Raw genomic sequence first — 15779 nt, 5'->3', positions numbered from 1 at the left:
AAATGTTTGTAATCAAATAAATGATATAGTTAAAAAGACGAAGTTCTTTAAGTAATTTGAGTTTTATGGTAAAAAGCAATCAGTGATCTGATATTGATTCGTTTTGTGTATATATTTTATAGAATATTGATATAAAAACCTAAGAAGGAGATCGCCAAAAAGTATGCAAACTCACCTAAGAACATCACGTCTTTATCTTTCATAATTAAATCAGAAAAGTAAATGAATTTTACCACCAAAGAACAGCTTTTTCCCCAAGCAAAGCTAAATAAATCATGTATCAAACTTAATTGGTAAAAATCTAGAAAAAGCAACTAGAATATAGAACAAGAAAGAAGAAAAGAGAAAAAGAGTTAAAGCAACATTTTAGACTCGTGTATCTTGATTAGTACAAAACGCCCACAGGGCATTTTCCAGAAAAACGAAACGAATTTAGATTTTTCCTTCTTATTTATCCCTTTTCCATGTTGTTGGCTATAAATTCTGGTAAAAGCAACTAAAACTGCACTGCGTATTAGCCAGATTACAGAAGCAGCAGCTACAAAATAGAAAAAACATCACTAGATACAGATACAAAATGCATAGAAAACAAACGAGAAAGATTTAGGCCGTAAAATAATTCATGAATTTATTGAAATTTATTAGCATAAGCATGAGGACCGTTGGTTGGTTGGTTGGTTGGTTGGTTGTTTGCATTGTGGAATATCTAGAAAAAACTATCTCATGGATACAAAGTTGTATTTTGTTTTTGTTTTTGCTGTTATAGCCAACTTGCAGCAGTCAGGGGCCGAGATGAAATCGTAGAAATTGAATTGAATCGGTTTAGAGTTGGGGGCAAATGGCAAACGACGATATGCGTATCAATGGATAACAAAAGGACGGAAAAATGTATCGGCAGCAACAAAAAGCAGGGAATCAGTAGACAACTTATACAAATAGCAAACATGGCTAAAAGAAAAAAAAAAGGAGGTACCAAAACAAGCAACCAAGAACCAGTTAGATAGTCAAAGGCAGGGAAAACCAAGTTCAGTCAGTGATGATTCTTTTTTCACAGTAAATTTCGAGCTAAAAAAACTGTACTAATTATAAATTTTAAATCAAATAAAGATAGGTATACTTAATACTTTTCTCTCAACTCAAAGCCTACTAAATATTCTACTTAATAATTTACAAACAAATAAAACCAGAAAGTTATTTTATTAACATTATCAACATATTTTAGCAAAGCAAATATATTGATTTGGTTTCGTTTGATGACAAGCAAATATTGATGACTAACTTTGCTAAACGAGGAAAATTAAATGGACTTTATTTTTGCGTATTTATTTTGTTAAACCAAAAACCAACACAGCAAATGTATATCACAGTTTTTAGCCTTTTTTGCAGGCCAACTCAATTTGAATTTGAATGTTAATCTATCTATATGTGTTAGTTTGTTCATTCAATTTCTTCGTTAGTGATAACTTACTGCACGACTTTGGCTTTTCTAGTTTTTATTTGGTAGGGGGTGGGTGAAATGTGGAGCGGATTGCCACCACCCACTGAGCTGAACACCCGCACATTTAACTGAAATGTAACTTTTCCTTCCGAGTCGCTCGCTTTTCCTTGGGTCTTTCTTTCTATATTTGTGTATCTTAAACGCGTTTCGTTGTATCTACTTAAGGCAGCTTAAATATTTGTGTAACATAATACAAAACATACGGGCTTCTTTGGTTATACTTAGATACATGGCTAAGATACGTTGGCTAGGAAAATGTGCAATGGGTTTTTGGAGGGGTGTGGAGAAAGGAGGTTAAAAGCCAGAAGTCCACAGTCAGCTAAACCGCAGACTAATCTCACCCAACGATTGCACAATGGGAGAGAAAAATCATTTGATTAAGAAATATTAAGGTAATTATATAATTTTTTATGACAAAAAAGTATCTCAACTTGAAATGTAACAGAACACACGGATCATCAATTCTGATTCATTTCTTATCAGTTACAAGAATCTTGTCTTATTTCCCATTTCCAAAAGTTTGGGGAATCAAATTACCATAAGAACTTCAAATAACATTTTAAAACGAAACGAAAATCTTCAAAAAAGAGGGATTCTGGGTTTTAAAACCCTAGAAACAAAATCCCATTAGGCTAATCACAGAGGATTAGCGTCTGTTAAATGCCTGAATATGCCAGCGATTAAAAGATTAAAGCTATCAAAAACGATGACGAAGACCATTTCTCCAATCGGAAAATGTATCACAAAACGAGAGTAGAAAGAGAGGGGCAATAAAAGATAGACAAGAACAGATTACAACTGTGAAATCGGTTAAGTAATTCAGACATATATACGGGTGAAGAAGAACTAAATCTGATTCACCGCGTTGAATACATTTTTTCTCTGTTTGCGTGTCAATGAGAAGGCGCCTAAGTGATGGAGCATACAGGAGATATTCGATAAGAAGTCTTTTTACCGTTTAATTCATTTAATTCATTCAAAAAGATTTATAGGGATTTGAAATATAAGTTTAAAATATTTTAAATTGTTTAAAATATTATTTTAAAAATATAACAATAAAATTATACACAAATCCGAATAACTAAAGTTTTTAAGGAAAATTCTATAAGAAATCTTAATTGATATCAATATGAAGTTCTAATCGAAAGCCAAATAAGGAAAAGGGGATTTCAGTTTATGATAAACAAATTTTTAGAGTTACTATACAAGAATCTTAATATTATATCAAGAAGTTAAACAAAGAACTTTAACAAAATAGCAAAAAAACTTCGTTTTTCAGTGAAATTTTGTAAAACCTCAAATTAATTCGACTCACAATGTGGCTTAACGAATATCTACCACATTTTAATCAAAATTTCCAGTATCTCTAGTTCTCAGTATCTCCTATGTTGCGGTCTCTACTGTAGCCGTATCTTAAGTGTTCGGTTTGCTTTTGTTTTCGTTCGACTGTCCAATCATCTGCTCCACTGTGCGGGTATCAGTGCGCTTTGTTTACACTTCAAATGGAAATTGCTCTGTTTTGTATCTCTGTCTGAGCTCCGCTCCGATATCTCCTGCTGTGGTATCTCCCATGGTATCTGTCTGCAAAATGCATTTCCAACCATTTACGGTCCGTCCTAATGAGTCTCAGACTACAGGCTTTGTTCCTTTCCTATTTGAGTGTATGTGTGTATGTGTGTGCCGTACGCAAATATCGGAAACTACTTTTCCCTACCAGCACCCTCGTCCAAGATCTACACGTCCTTAAAGCAAAAGGACAATACGTGAGCTAAATATAGTTTCTGCCTGTCCAGACGGATGTACACCACTTAACCCATGAACAAGGGAACATTCTTGGGAGTTGGGAGTTAAACGAGTCCAATGTCAACTTCAAATTTGAAATTCCAATATCGGAGTAAGTCTCATGCATTGAGACTACAATTCACCTGCATATTTTCCGGAAAATTAACTTGACGTTTTCCGAATCTAATTGATCGTAAACAATTTTCTTAACTTCTTCATAATCAAGAACTTTTTAATAATAATAATAAAAAATTACATAAAATTGAGAAAATAAAAAAAAAGTGATGAACTTACCTTTTAAAGAGTCTCCAATAAAATGGATTTTATAAGCTGAATATTATTTTTCCGGAGACCGTTGAAAATCCGTGGACTTTTGAATCCAAAATATTCTCAAGATTAAGAAATTTTGCACACTCGGCAATTTCTGTTTTTTCGCCTTTTTGCTAATTGATTGAATTGGTTTTTCTTTGCTGTTGTTTTTGTTGTTGTTTTGTTAGCAATATTATCGATTTGCAGCTCACACAGACTGGTGATTTGTAATTTTTTGATTCGCACCGATCGCTTGTCGTACTTAAACAAATTATAGACACTTACACGAGACAACACCGAAGAACACAAATTTGTTATATTTACTTTATACGCAGATTGAGGCCAGCGGACGACGATGAATAATAGGATAACAGCAAGAACAACAACAACGATGCACGACGACGACGACGACAAATATTGTACATATGTACAGAGGATATAACGGCTCACGCGCACACACACACAGAGACACACAGATGTACGCGCGCGATTAACGGTTAGTCGGATATATAGAAACAGTTGACGCGGGGGGGTAGGCGGAGCTGTGCGGTGCTGGAGTCGAATTAACGCGACGGCGATTATGACAATCCGTTAACGGTACCACACCGGCTTTTTATGCGATAATAAGTAGGCAATGAATGCGTTTTCTGAGCATATTTTTCCTTGGTTTTAATTTTTAATTATTCAATTTTCCTTTTTTCACTTTAGTTCTGGCTTAAGTACTGTGGAAGGGGGAAAGAAACTTTATAAGATTGCTGTTTCTGATTAAAAAATTTAAGCCACAGAGAAAAGCTAATCCTTTATATAAATTTCTGGTATTGACATAGAAACTAATTCTTGAAATATTTAGTAATAATTTTTATTATACACCTGTAGGTATATAGCTTCTTGAAAATTAGTTTATTGTATTAATATGGATAAAATCATTTTTTAAGATAGTTTCATATATAATTCAAAACTTTATTTTGTAATAACAACTTTATTTTGTAATTTCAACAGTGAAAGTCTTAACATCCAGAGATATTCTCTTTATGAATCTTTTATTTTTTAAAATTAAAAAGAGTGTGCTTTAATGTTTACAGGGATTTCATAAGTTTCAATGATATAATATCTAATATTAGTTTTTCTATACCAAAAACTTTGAAAGTTCTACTGTAACTTTTAATTAAAATTTTTTTCTGCTTATTAATCTCTTATTATGACAACAGTACTTCAGTTTTTTTCGGTTGGCAACGCGCTGCGGACAAAGGACAACGACTGCAGAGAGATGCGAATGGGGATGCATAAGGCAGAGCGTAAAAACATTATGCGGGGGGTGTGCGTTTGAGAAGGAGGGAGAGTGTTCCAGAGAGCAGCTGCTCTCTTGCTCTCTCTGTCTTTTTCTCTCTCTCTCTCTCTCTCTTCCCTCTCTCTGAGTCGGTGTGTGGCCAATTTGAAACGCCGCGAGAATGAAATGCAGCGAAACGAATGGTGAGCACAAAACGTGGCCAGGAAAATAGAGAAATAAACAAAATATAAAAAAGGATAATCCAGCCAGGGAGGGGTGGGATAGAGAGAGCAATAGCGAAGGAGAGCGTGCGATAGTACCGTTCCATTGCCAAAACGTACACAAAACATAATACAAAAGCCCTGCTCTCCCTCTAACTCTCTTGTCCTCTTGCTCCCTCCCGCAGGATGGGTGCGCGCCAGGCGAAAAATCAATGAAAAATATGTGGAAAAATTGCCGAAATTGTATATTTTTTGGATTAGTTTAGCTGGAGCTTAAACTTTTTTAAAACGCAGATTTCGTAATTTCTGTTTTCATATTTTCTGCAATATTCTCCATATTTATTGTTATTTCCATTTTCAATTGACCAATTTTTGGCTTTATTATTGTTAAACACAAATAACACACTTACACTTGCACTCGATTGCACATGTTTCTAAATTGAGCAATTACTCATTAATTAATTAATGTACACAATGGACAAATTACTTTTCACAATTGCGCGACAAATAGTTTGCGGTGTTGGAATTTGTTTATCAACCCGAAAGATACTTTTTTATCTTTGTAGAATCTCCGAAAAAACAAATGTGAAAATATCTCGAAAAACAATATTTTTACAAGAAACCAAATATCGGTTTTTGGAGTATTTTCCCGGCGATTTATCCAATATTTTTGTTTTTCCTTATATATTTTGAGATATTTTCCAACCGGAGCAACGCGCTGCAGCAGCGCGGGCGTAAAATTTTCGAATGAAAAGAGAATTCGGTCTCGGATGGTACTTTCTCTGGCACTAGTGCGTTTTTCTGGCGTTAGTGAATTTTCGGTGGGATTTCTCTCGCCTCTCTCCACTCTTTTTCGGTATGCTAAGAGCGCGCTCTCAACCTGTAAAATTTTTTAACTCTTAACAGCTGGAACAATTAAATAATAATAATTTAGGAAGCAATCAAGAACAGTCGCAGTCAATATCGAGAGATCATTTACATCGATCTGTAAAGCTAAGGAAGACCTTTTTTTTTAGAAATCAAATAATCATAATAACAATTATAAATAACTTAATAAAAACATATTGTAATAATCTTGCGTAGTCTGAATTTCATAAAATTAAACAAGGATCATGTGTGTAAATAAAAGTAAAATTTAAAATAAATTTTAAAATTAATTAAACGGAAGACGTATTTATTTATTCATTCATTCATTCATATAATTTTCAAACTCAAATATTAAGGTAAAAATTAAAATTTAACGGTAATTTTAAGATACAAATCATTCTTACTAAGAGTAAATGAAAAAAATAAGAGCAAGGTGACCAAACCATGAACTCTCTCACAATGTGTTGGGAAAATACAATACAATAAGAAATTAAGTCTAGCTAGAGAGTGGCGTTAGTGCGTTTTTTGCAGGATTTCTCGCATTCTCTCCACTCTCTTTTTTTAACCTGAAAGATATTACTCTTAGCATGTAACATTTATTTATGTTTATGCTAACTTTTAACAGCTGGACAACAAACAAATTATAAAACGCAAGAGGAATCTAAATAAGTGCCGACAAAGAATCATTAAGATTAAAATTAGCCAAGCCTGTATAGCAAATATCAATAAAAGAACTTTAGTTATAAAAATCTTAACCAAAATGATGTATTTAATAATGACCCTAATATAAAAAATGTTCGAACAAAGACAAACAAAATTATTTTTTACCATATGACTAAATTTCGATAAAACTTATCGTTAGATTAATAAATTTTTTTTTAATATATTCGAGTTTCAATTGGAAAACCTTTAAGATATTTTTATAAAGAGAGACTCTATTTTGTTTTCTTTCTTCTCTTCTCCTACTCTTTAAGACTCCACCTCCCACCACAACGAGGAATATAATACTTTAGAACTTTTAAAAATAGATCGTTTTCCAAAATTTATTTAAATTTAAAAAAAATTATTAAAACAAATGCAAACAGTTTTTTTTTTTTTATCAAGTTTTAAAATTTGGCACAGAACCAAAAAACAATCCATAGAAAACTTCACAGAGAGAGCGAGGAAGAGTGGCCCTCTCCCATCGTTCCGCTCTCAGTGGGCGCGGGTGAGACTGCGCGTGTCAAGGGCGTTTGTGTACGATTTTTTATGGCAACGAACTCTGTGCACGTGCTGCAAAAACATAAACAAATAAAAACACACTCAAATTTCCACAAAAAAATATTTCTGTCACAGAAAACTATTTCAATGGGTTGCCTAAATTCATCCATGCCTATTTAAATGAAGTTAAGCCCGAATAACTATCAAATTGTACCGGTTCTAAGGCTCTCTCTTAAAAATCTCGCTCTGTTTTTGCCGGCCGTTTATATGTATTGCTTTATTTATAATTTACAACTGAATTGTTTTACTTTTGCAACTTTTTAGATTTAGTGTTTATGTATGCACAACTTTAATAATTAAAAGTTCCTTTTACACAACATATTTCTTATTTATTTTAAAGCTGAACCGCGAAAAAAACAACCAGAATGTTTTGTTGTAAAACACACGCACATATGCGAATGAAAACTAGTTTAATGGCGTTGCCACTAGATTTTTCAACCAGCGTTGCCAGGTGTATGCTAAGCTTAACATACTCGACAAAAAGCTACCCTACATACTATATATAATATATATCAACTTAGTTTTGACAACTTCCAATATAAATTATGTTTTTTTGTACTTGAAATAAATTAATCACAGCAAATGTACAAACATTTTTTTATATTATAACTGCTAGCATTAAAGAAAAATGTTTGGGAAATATTTCTTTAATTTCAAAATTTGGGAAAATACAATCTTTTAAACTTTAATAATTAAAGTCTATTTTAAAAAATGTACTTGTTAAGTACTAAAAAAATATTTTCACATATCTCCCCGACGGGGAATTGAACCCCGGTCTCCCGCGTGACAGGCGGGGATACTGACCACTATACATTCTACAACCAGAATGTTTTGTTGTAAAACACACGCACATATGCGAATGAAAACTAGTTTAATGGCGTTGCCACTAGATTTTTCAACCAGCGTTGCCAGGTGTATGCTAAGCCTAACATACTAAAAAAAAAACTAAAATTTATTTTTATATATATTTTATATTTTTTTTTTTTTCTCCTTTAAAAAATTTTTTTTTTTTTTTTTTTAAATAAATTAATCACAGCAAATGTACAAACATTTTTTTATATTATAACTGCTAGCATTAAAGAAAATGTTTGGGAAATATTTCTTTAATTTCAAAATTTGGGAAAATACAATCTTTTAAACTTTAATAATTAAAGTCTATTTTAAAAATGTACTTGTTAAGTACTAAAAAATATTTTCACATCGAGGATGTTGTTTGCCCTTCGGTCAAATATGCATTTTGATTCTTAGCATATGGTTTCTGCTACATTTTCACAGAGAAGAAGTTCGGAACGAACGAAAATGGAACAAACCCCTGGTGTGCCTTATTTGAAATAGGCAGTTTGACACGCTCGCTTCAACATCCTCGATAGTATAGTGGTTAGTATCCCCGCCTGTCACGCGGGAGACCGGGGTTCAATTCCCCGTCGGGGAGAGATGTAAAAGTTTTTTCTTTCCTTTTTAATATAAAATGTGTGTTTTATATTGAGAAATATTAAATCATGTTTAAGGGGAAAGATACTAAGTACGCCAGCAATCTTGAATTTATATTTGTTTTTTTTTTGAGTTTTTTATATTGTGATTGTTCTTTATAATCCGCTTGTTGTTTTAAGATCCCTTTCAGCTCTTCACCATTAACTAATTTGAATAGATCTTTGGGGTAAAATACAATTTATTTTGTAATATCGATCATAAATGAAGTACATCCGAATACTGAGTGAGTTGTTTTGGACAAGGTCTTTGCTTAGAACATAATACAGAAAACACTTAAAAAGTTACTAAGTCTAAGACATTTTAAAAAGATAAAACATGGACAAATGGGTTAACGAATAAATAATTGTCGAAAGCAACTAGTCCACCTGCTTGCCCTCGTCACGATTGCGTTTGAAGGATACGGAATGGATGAGCAGGGGTGGCAGATTTCCGCGCAGCATTTGGAGTCTCTTGCTCTTCTCCTTTTCGGGGCGTCGGAGTTCGTCCTTGGAGGATCCTGGCGAGGCAGAGGAAGAAGCCATTGATGGTGACATGGAGGCCAAAGAACTGGACCCCGGCAGAACCTCTGAACTCTGAGTCAATAACATGGCAGATCGACGGAAATATCGTGGCATCGAGTAATCATCTTGCGTGGCACGAGCTGCATTTGCCGTTTGAATCGAATACAGACTCTGTGATACCCTGTACTTCTCGATGGTGGGTGTGTCTTCGTAGTTCTTCGGCAGATTGCTAAACGATATCGAGGGCACCTCGGGCGTCATGCTGATCTGGCTACTTCCTGTCATCGTGCCACTAATTGAGAATATATCAGTTTCGCTAGCCGACGATCGTACATTCATGTGGGGAACGCTTTTGGCAGATCGCAGGATCCGTTTGGGCGTGGTGGCCAGACCGCTGGGATTGGCCAACAGGTGAGGATGACGGTCAATGAGGCGTGGTCGGAGAACCACCTCCTCCATGGCCTCCTCCTCCTCTTCGGCCTTCTCGTCTTCCTTCTCCTCCTCGGCAATGGCCTCAAATTTCTTGGGAGTAAGGGTCGTTTGGCTTCCGGAGGGTGAGCATTCAGCGGAACTGGGGGCCAAGGTGAATGTGATACGCTTCTCTGCCGATCCTGTCCTTGCATCCGTTGCATCACCTGTAAAAGGAAGAGAAATTTATTTAATGATAGAGTTGAACTTTATTTTTCTTTAACAAATAATGATACCCCGTTAAAGATTTGTATTATTTTTCCTGCTTTTATCTAGTACAAATATTGAACTTCCCTTCAAGGACTAATGCAACTTTTCCAGGTATTAATAAAAATGATTTCCGCTTAAAGAGTTGGACAAGCAGATGGCAAGTAAGTAACATAAAAGGTTGACAAACAAGATAATGGTTGAGTTCATGACAGATAGGAAAGATATGAGGGTAGATAATAAGGTGCCCACGACTAAGGCAGTAACTTTAGAGTGAGTACTTAAAACTAAACTAAATGCTTTGAAGACAACAACTACCTAAAACAGCTTAGATTAGCCTCTAGGGAATTTTTCTGAGAAATAATTCCATGCTATTTTTTTTTCTAATATATCTCTTTTTTTTCCTATTCCTGATTTTATAGTTTGTTTTTTTTCACAATAGATTGTCATTTATTGGCCAATGCACTTAGTCAGCGAGATACATTCAAGCATCAAACGATTAAAACCGCACGTTTTCTTTATCAGTAGAAAATATAAAGTAATCATTCTGATGCAGTCAATATTTACAAAGAATGTAATTTTGTATATCTTAAGGGAATAAGTACAATGAGTTTCGAAGTCAAGCAATTGTGAAATGCAAGTTGGGTTTACTAAAACATTTTAGATTATTTTTAAAATTATATATACTTTGATTTAAAGTCAACTTTAGAATTAATACATACTTAAGATATACGTACTTAATAAAAAGCTTAATATACTTTAAAAATAACACTAAATTTTTAATGATATTTTAAAAAATAAAGTGATCTTGCACTGCCTTTTTTTATAATATAAATATGTTTAACCCACAAACAAAAGTTATATTTTTGTGAATTTTATTGTCTCCTTGGTAGCCGCCAGGCACGTATGATGGATTTTAGTATCGTCAAGCCACCCACCCCGACAACAAACGTCAGCTTTATTCTAAACTGACGAAACTATATGACGGTGGTGGGAAATACACAGAAAACGGTTATAAATGTTGCTCTGAGGACAGGAGCTCAGCTGATGAATCGGAAAAGTCATTCGAAATCAGCAACAAAACGTGATGACAAGTTGTGTGTTGTTAAGATATCGTTATACACACGTATAACAATATAATTTATGAGTATAAATAAAAATGGAACAGCGAACAAAAAGAGAGCTACTTTCAAGGCATTTCTCTGAAATCAGGTGTTTTAATTGTTTATTATTTGGTCTTAAAATGATTGTTTTTTATTTTTTGTTATTGTTTTAAAGGCAAACTTTAGATAATCCAAACAAACAAGCAATTTAACTCGATTTGTTGGTTATAGAAATGCATGAACACCTGGTATTATAGGGTTACTGCTCAAATATATGAAAAATCAGAATTATATTCAGCAATAACCTTGTTAAACTGTTGCTCTGCTCCTTAAATTAAACTTCGACAAAGAGAAGATAATACCTAGAAGTTCTATAAAAAGAAATGCCAAGCCTTTGAGTTCTACAAATTTGACGGTTTCTTTGCAGCTTTTGTTTTATCAGCTCAGGAAAAACTGAGGAATCGATCGTTAGCATGCGAAAACTGATTACCAGCTCTGTTCCCTTATCTTATAAAAAAAAATACGTGTATTTTGGACAAAATCGGTAAATGGGTGTCACGGAATATAGGTAAGAAATAATCATATTCAATGGGTGTTTATTTGCTGTTAACATTTTTATATGCCATCGATAAGGAATTCGAAATTTGACTAATTGGGTACGGTTCTACTCAACTGCTGCTTTGGGCTAAATGGAGTACAGTAAAGCTGGCACAGTGATTAACCAATTTGCCAATATTACGATAAATCAGTGGCAGCCCTAATAGCCCATTAGATCATCTTCAATTGGGTATGGTTTTATCATTTTCCCAGTTGCGATAACCCAAGTGATGACGTACATTTCTGTTTCCTTTTTTTTTTGTATTTTTGTAACTTCAGATGGAACCGGTACCTTAGGGTGCTGGGTGCGTCAGTGAGAAATAAAATTGTTAATTAAATTAACTTCAGATCCAGATGCGGTCTTTTTCAGCTCTTCCTCGTTGGAAGTTTTGAATGAATGATTTTTTTTTTGTTAATGCCAAATGGGGTTAATGGATGTGCTGAGTGAAGATTGCGGAAAAATTTTACTGCATAATTATCATAATTTGATTAGCAAATATTAAATTTGCATTCTATTTGGTCTTGAAAACTTGTTTCGAAATAAAGTTTTATTTTATTTCAAATGGGTTAGACTTTTCTTTATTTTGCCTTTAGAAGTTTGGAGTTTTATAAAAAAATTAAGATTTTTTGACTTGAAAAGTGTCAGAAATTCCATCAATCAGAGCTTTCGTTTACATTTCAGCGAAATCTTTTTTAAAACGTTCCCTTGTGTGAATGTTTGACTAACCGATCTCAGTCTCAGGCAATTAGTAAAAGCTGTTGAGTAATGCCAACTTGACAAACAAAACAATTGTACAAAGTGCAAAAGTTATTTAGCTAAAACGTTGGTAAAAGCATGAGTCAAAGCCACGACGAACTTACAAGGAAAAACTTCATCCAAGTCATCAGCCCTAATTGTTTCATTTTAAATAGCAATTTGTTCTGAATTTATCAGTAATCTTATATATAAATAACTTTCACAATATGTAATAAGGGTATGTGAAAAAATCGTACAAATAACCTTTCATCGCTAAAGTGAAACCCAGGCGAATTGTTTTTAAAAAACTTTATGAAAATCATACTATTTACTAGTTCTTACTTACGACTAAACAATTACAAGGTCCAACAATTAAGACTTAAATAGAGTATGTTTAAGTTAACTTAAGTTAGACTACTTAAAAGTCTAGATAATACTAAATGCCAGGCCACACTGGCATTGTTGTCACTTTCGAATATTTTATATCGTTGTGTATGTGCGATATTGATAACGCTTACAGCTAATTAGTTAATAATATTAAGTCACATTTTGGCGATATTGGTCACTGTCTCATTGCTTTGCGAAAGTTCCTCAATCTTTGGCACAAATACTGCTTTAGTACCCATCGAAACCCATGAAAACCCAACGATGCTCAGTTCAGATAGAACTTAACCTTGGGAACACCGCTGGAAACGATGCTGCTGCTGCGGGTGCTCTTGCCGCTGCTTTTACCATTACCACCCAATAGTGGTGTATGTGCACCACTGGGGCCATCATTACCTTCCAGACGTCGCAGCAATCTATCTTGATCACTCAAACGCGGTGTGGTCGGCATCTCGCGATTCGGCGAATGTACACCAGCCAAATAGGTCTTTGTGCTAATCCGATTTAGCTTGGTTGGCTGATGATCCTGGAAGATCTGCGAATTGGCAAACACTGCCAATATCTCTGGTCCCAAGTTGGGAACATTGATCTGTGTCTCCCGACGATAGTCTTCCTCGTGGATCTTGGCGCTAAAAAGGTTCACAAAGGAGGGATATATATATATATTTAATATGCAAATTGATATGGCCAACAGTAAGGCAACACGACTTCGCCAATTAATCGCTAATCGTTAGCCATCCAAACAAAGTGCGAAATTCGATCAGGCTTTGATCTATCTATTAGTACCTCATTAGACTCAGGCCCAAGCTCGAGTTGCCTTGCCTCATTTGCGGCTGATCGCAAATCGGTTGGGGCACCGTCAACGAATTGTTATTATCCGCCGATGACGGCTGTATGCGCCCAATAATCTGGCCATTCTTTCTGGATGCCAAATAGTCCTCGTCATCCTCGGGATTGTAGTTGGCTGAAAGGAATAATCAAATAAAGAAATTATTTAATTAATAAGAAAACAATGTTAAGAACAATATTTTCATTTGCAGTGTAACGCTTTTAAATATTTATTTTTACATTTTTAATTTGTTTATTTTGATGATGTTAGCTAAATTAAACACTTAGCTATTATTTAAGCTTTACCAACAAAATGGGTAAATAAAAGCCTTTCTAGATACTGCTAAATCATTTTTTGTAGTTTTTTAAAACCAAAACATTTCTAGAAACTTCCAATTAAGAAAATTGTGAAATTTAATACGAATAAGTTTACTGCTTTCCATTTTTTAATTTCTTTTTAACATAAGGTCGTCGTAACTTTGTATAAATATTTATGTAAACAAACTCTTCATAGAGCTTTTCTAAGCCAAAACTTTATAAGCTACCCTACTACTATATCCACTACCTGCTGAATTTTTAACAAAAATTCCATAAAACTGATTTATCTTTTTGTGCCTTGTTTTTTTCTACCTTTTATGTACTCATACTCGTACTCGATTCCAAATGCCAAACACGTTAAATCGCGCAAAAATCGCAGTCGCATTGTGCGTTTCAAGATCTACATTGGGCTAGTTTTGTGAGTGTGTTCGAAGAGAGTGAGTTTTTCGAGGTACTCATACTCATTTCAGGTAATCGTAACCGTCAACTGACCAAAAATAAGGCTAAAACGTAAGAAACTAACTTACCGATCGATTCATCATAGCAAAAACGCTCCTCGAAGCAATTCCAGTAGAAATCTTCCCAACAGCTAGAAATGGAAATGGGAGGAAAAAAAACGCAATTCGGAATGTTAGCCAAGTAATTTGTTGGCCCGAACACAGAGCAAGCGAGAGGGGAAAATAGCGTTTACTCACTTTTGACAGCAGCGGCACATTTTCTGTCGTTGTTGTTGTTGTTGTTATTGCTGGCTTCCTCTTCCTCTTGCTTTCTTGAATTATTTTTTTTTGTTGTCTCTTCTCCGCCAAAAAAAAAAAGAAGAGAATCCGAGTCCGAAAATCGTTGGTGTTGTAACAATGCTTTGATTAATTTATGATTTCTGTTTGGGAAAAATAAATTCAATTCGGATTTGAGCGACGGCGACGAGTTTTTGTTGTTTTCGTCTGGGGGAACGTGCGTGTGACTCGTTCCAGAAATTTTGTTCAGTGGCAAGCGGTGAGCGTGTGGAGACAGCTTGACGTTTTATCGGCAAATGAAGTGGCCCACAAATCGTATCTCGCGCTCTGATGACCAGGCTCTCTCTTATAAGCGGCACTCTCCACCCAACTCTCGACTTTACACTGAGAAAAATTATTTTTCTTAACTTTCTTGCAAATCGCAAAAATGTATTTTTACATAAAAAATCTCTGAAAGGCACTTAGTTTTGGCAACCTAAAGAATTACTACAACAAATCCTAATCACTTTTAAATTTATAAATTTTTCCTCTTTGCATTGCATTTTTACTAAATAATTATTTTAATTAAATTAATAAATATTTGATTTTTGATCTATAATTATTAAATCAATTATTTTTTTGAGTGTACGTGTGTGTGTGATAAAAGTGAGTTGATTTGAGAGCTACCGTTCACGTTCACCGGAGAAGGCTCTCTCTCACCCACTTTATTAACTCATCTCTCTGGCAGCATGGTCGAGAGAGGGGGTGGTGGGCAGGTTGCGAGAGCCATTGATCGATCGCGCATGATAGATTACTGCCAGAGAGCAAAGATTTTGCGACAATTTTCAACTATTTCTCGCACTCTTTCTCTGTCCCGTTTGAACTTCGCCAGCATTCTCTTTTGCTGGCTCTCTTGTGCACTGTGGGTCAGGCGGCAAGACGCCTTCCCAACATTATCAGATTGAAATTGCAAGAAATTTTCATAATTTATGACCATCCGTTATCTCATTCTATACTTTTTTTTCTTAAATTCCTTTCGCGTTATTTCGCAGACGTTTTTAAATCTTAACGCGCAGTTTACGTAATTGGTATTTATTTATTTGGGAATAATAAATCAGCATTGTATTGGGTTCTATTTTTGAAAAGTCTATCACTAAAATTGTCAATAAAAATGCATCTTGAAATAATTTTGTTAATGATAATTTTCGATAAAAATAAAAGATATAAATC

General features: G+C 34.4%; 1 protein-coding gene and 1 non-coding gene across 2 annotated transcripts; one reads left to right on the top strand and one right to left on the bottom strand.

Moving 5' to 3' along the window:
- The first annotated feature begins 8564 nt into the window (after positions 1-8564).
- On the top strand, positions 8565-8636 carry Trnad-guc. Its single transcript has one exon. It is a non-coding gene; the product is annotated as a tRNA-Asp (tRNA).
- Positions 8637-8855: 219 nt separating this feature from the next.
- On the bottom strand, positions 8856-14792 carry LOC108110838. The gene is made up of 5 exons (XM_017220079.2): positions 14532-14792; positions 14364-14425; positions 13477-13654; positions 13087-13319; positions 8856-9830 (listed from the first exon to the last, which is right to left on the bottom strand). The coding sequence occupies exons 1-5, from the start codon at positions 14549-14551 to the stop codon at positions 9052-9054; spliced, it is 1272 nt and encodes a 423-aa protein (XP_017075568.1). The 5' UTR covers positions 14552-14792; the 3' UTR covers positions 8856-9051.
- Between the last annotated feature and the right edge of the window lie 987 nt (positions 14793-15779).

The sequence above is a fragment of the Drosophila eugracilis genome, unplaced genomic scaffold (assembly GCF_018153835.1).
Source record: "Drosophila eugracilis isolate 14026-0451.02 unplaced genomic scaffold, ASM1815383v1 contig_2152, whole genome shotgun sequence".
NCBI lineage: Eukaryota > Metazoa > Arthropoda > Insecta > Diptera > Drosophilidae > Drosophila > Drosophila eugracilis.
Note: the sequence above shows the minus strand (reverse complement) of the source record. Positions and strands in the feature narration are given on the sequence as shown.

What these genes read in the sequence shown, in the direction of transcription:
- LOC108110838 (XM_017220079.2), bottom strand. Translation starts at nt 14,551, where the DNA reads ATGTGCCGCTGCTGTCAAAA. An exon ending in ATGTGCCGCTGCTGTCAAAA is followed by an intron (nt 14,426 to 14,531) that starts GTGAGTAAACGC and finishes TTCCATTTCTAG; the next exon opens with CTGTTGGGAAGATTTCTACT. An exon ending in ATTGCTGCGACGTCTGGAAG is followed by an intron (nt 9,831 to 13,086) that starts GTAATGATGGCC and finishes TTCCTTTTACAG; the next exon opens with GTGATGCAACGGATGCAAGG.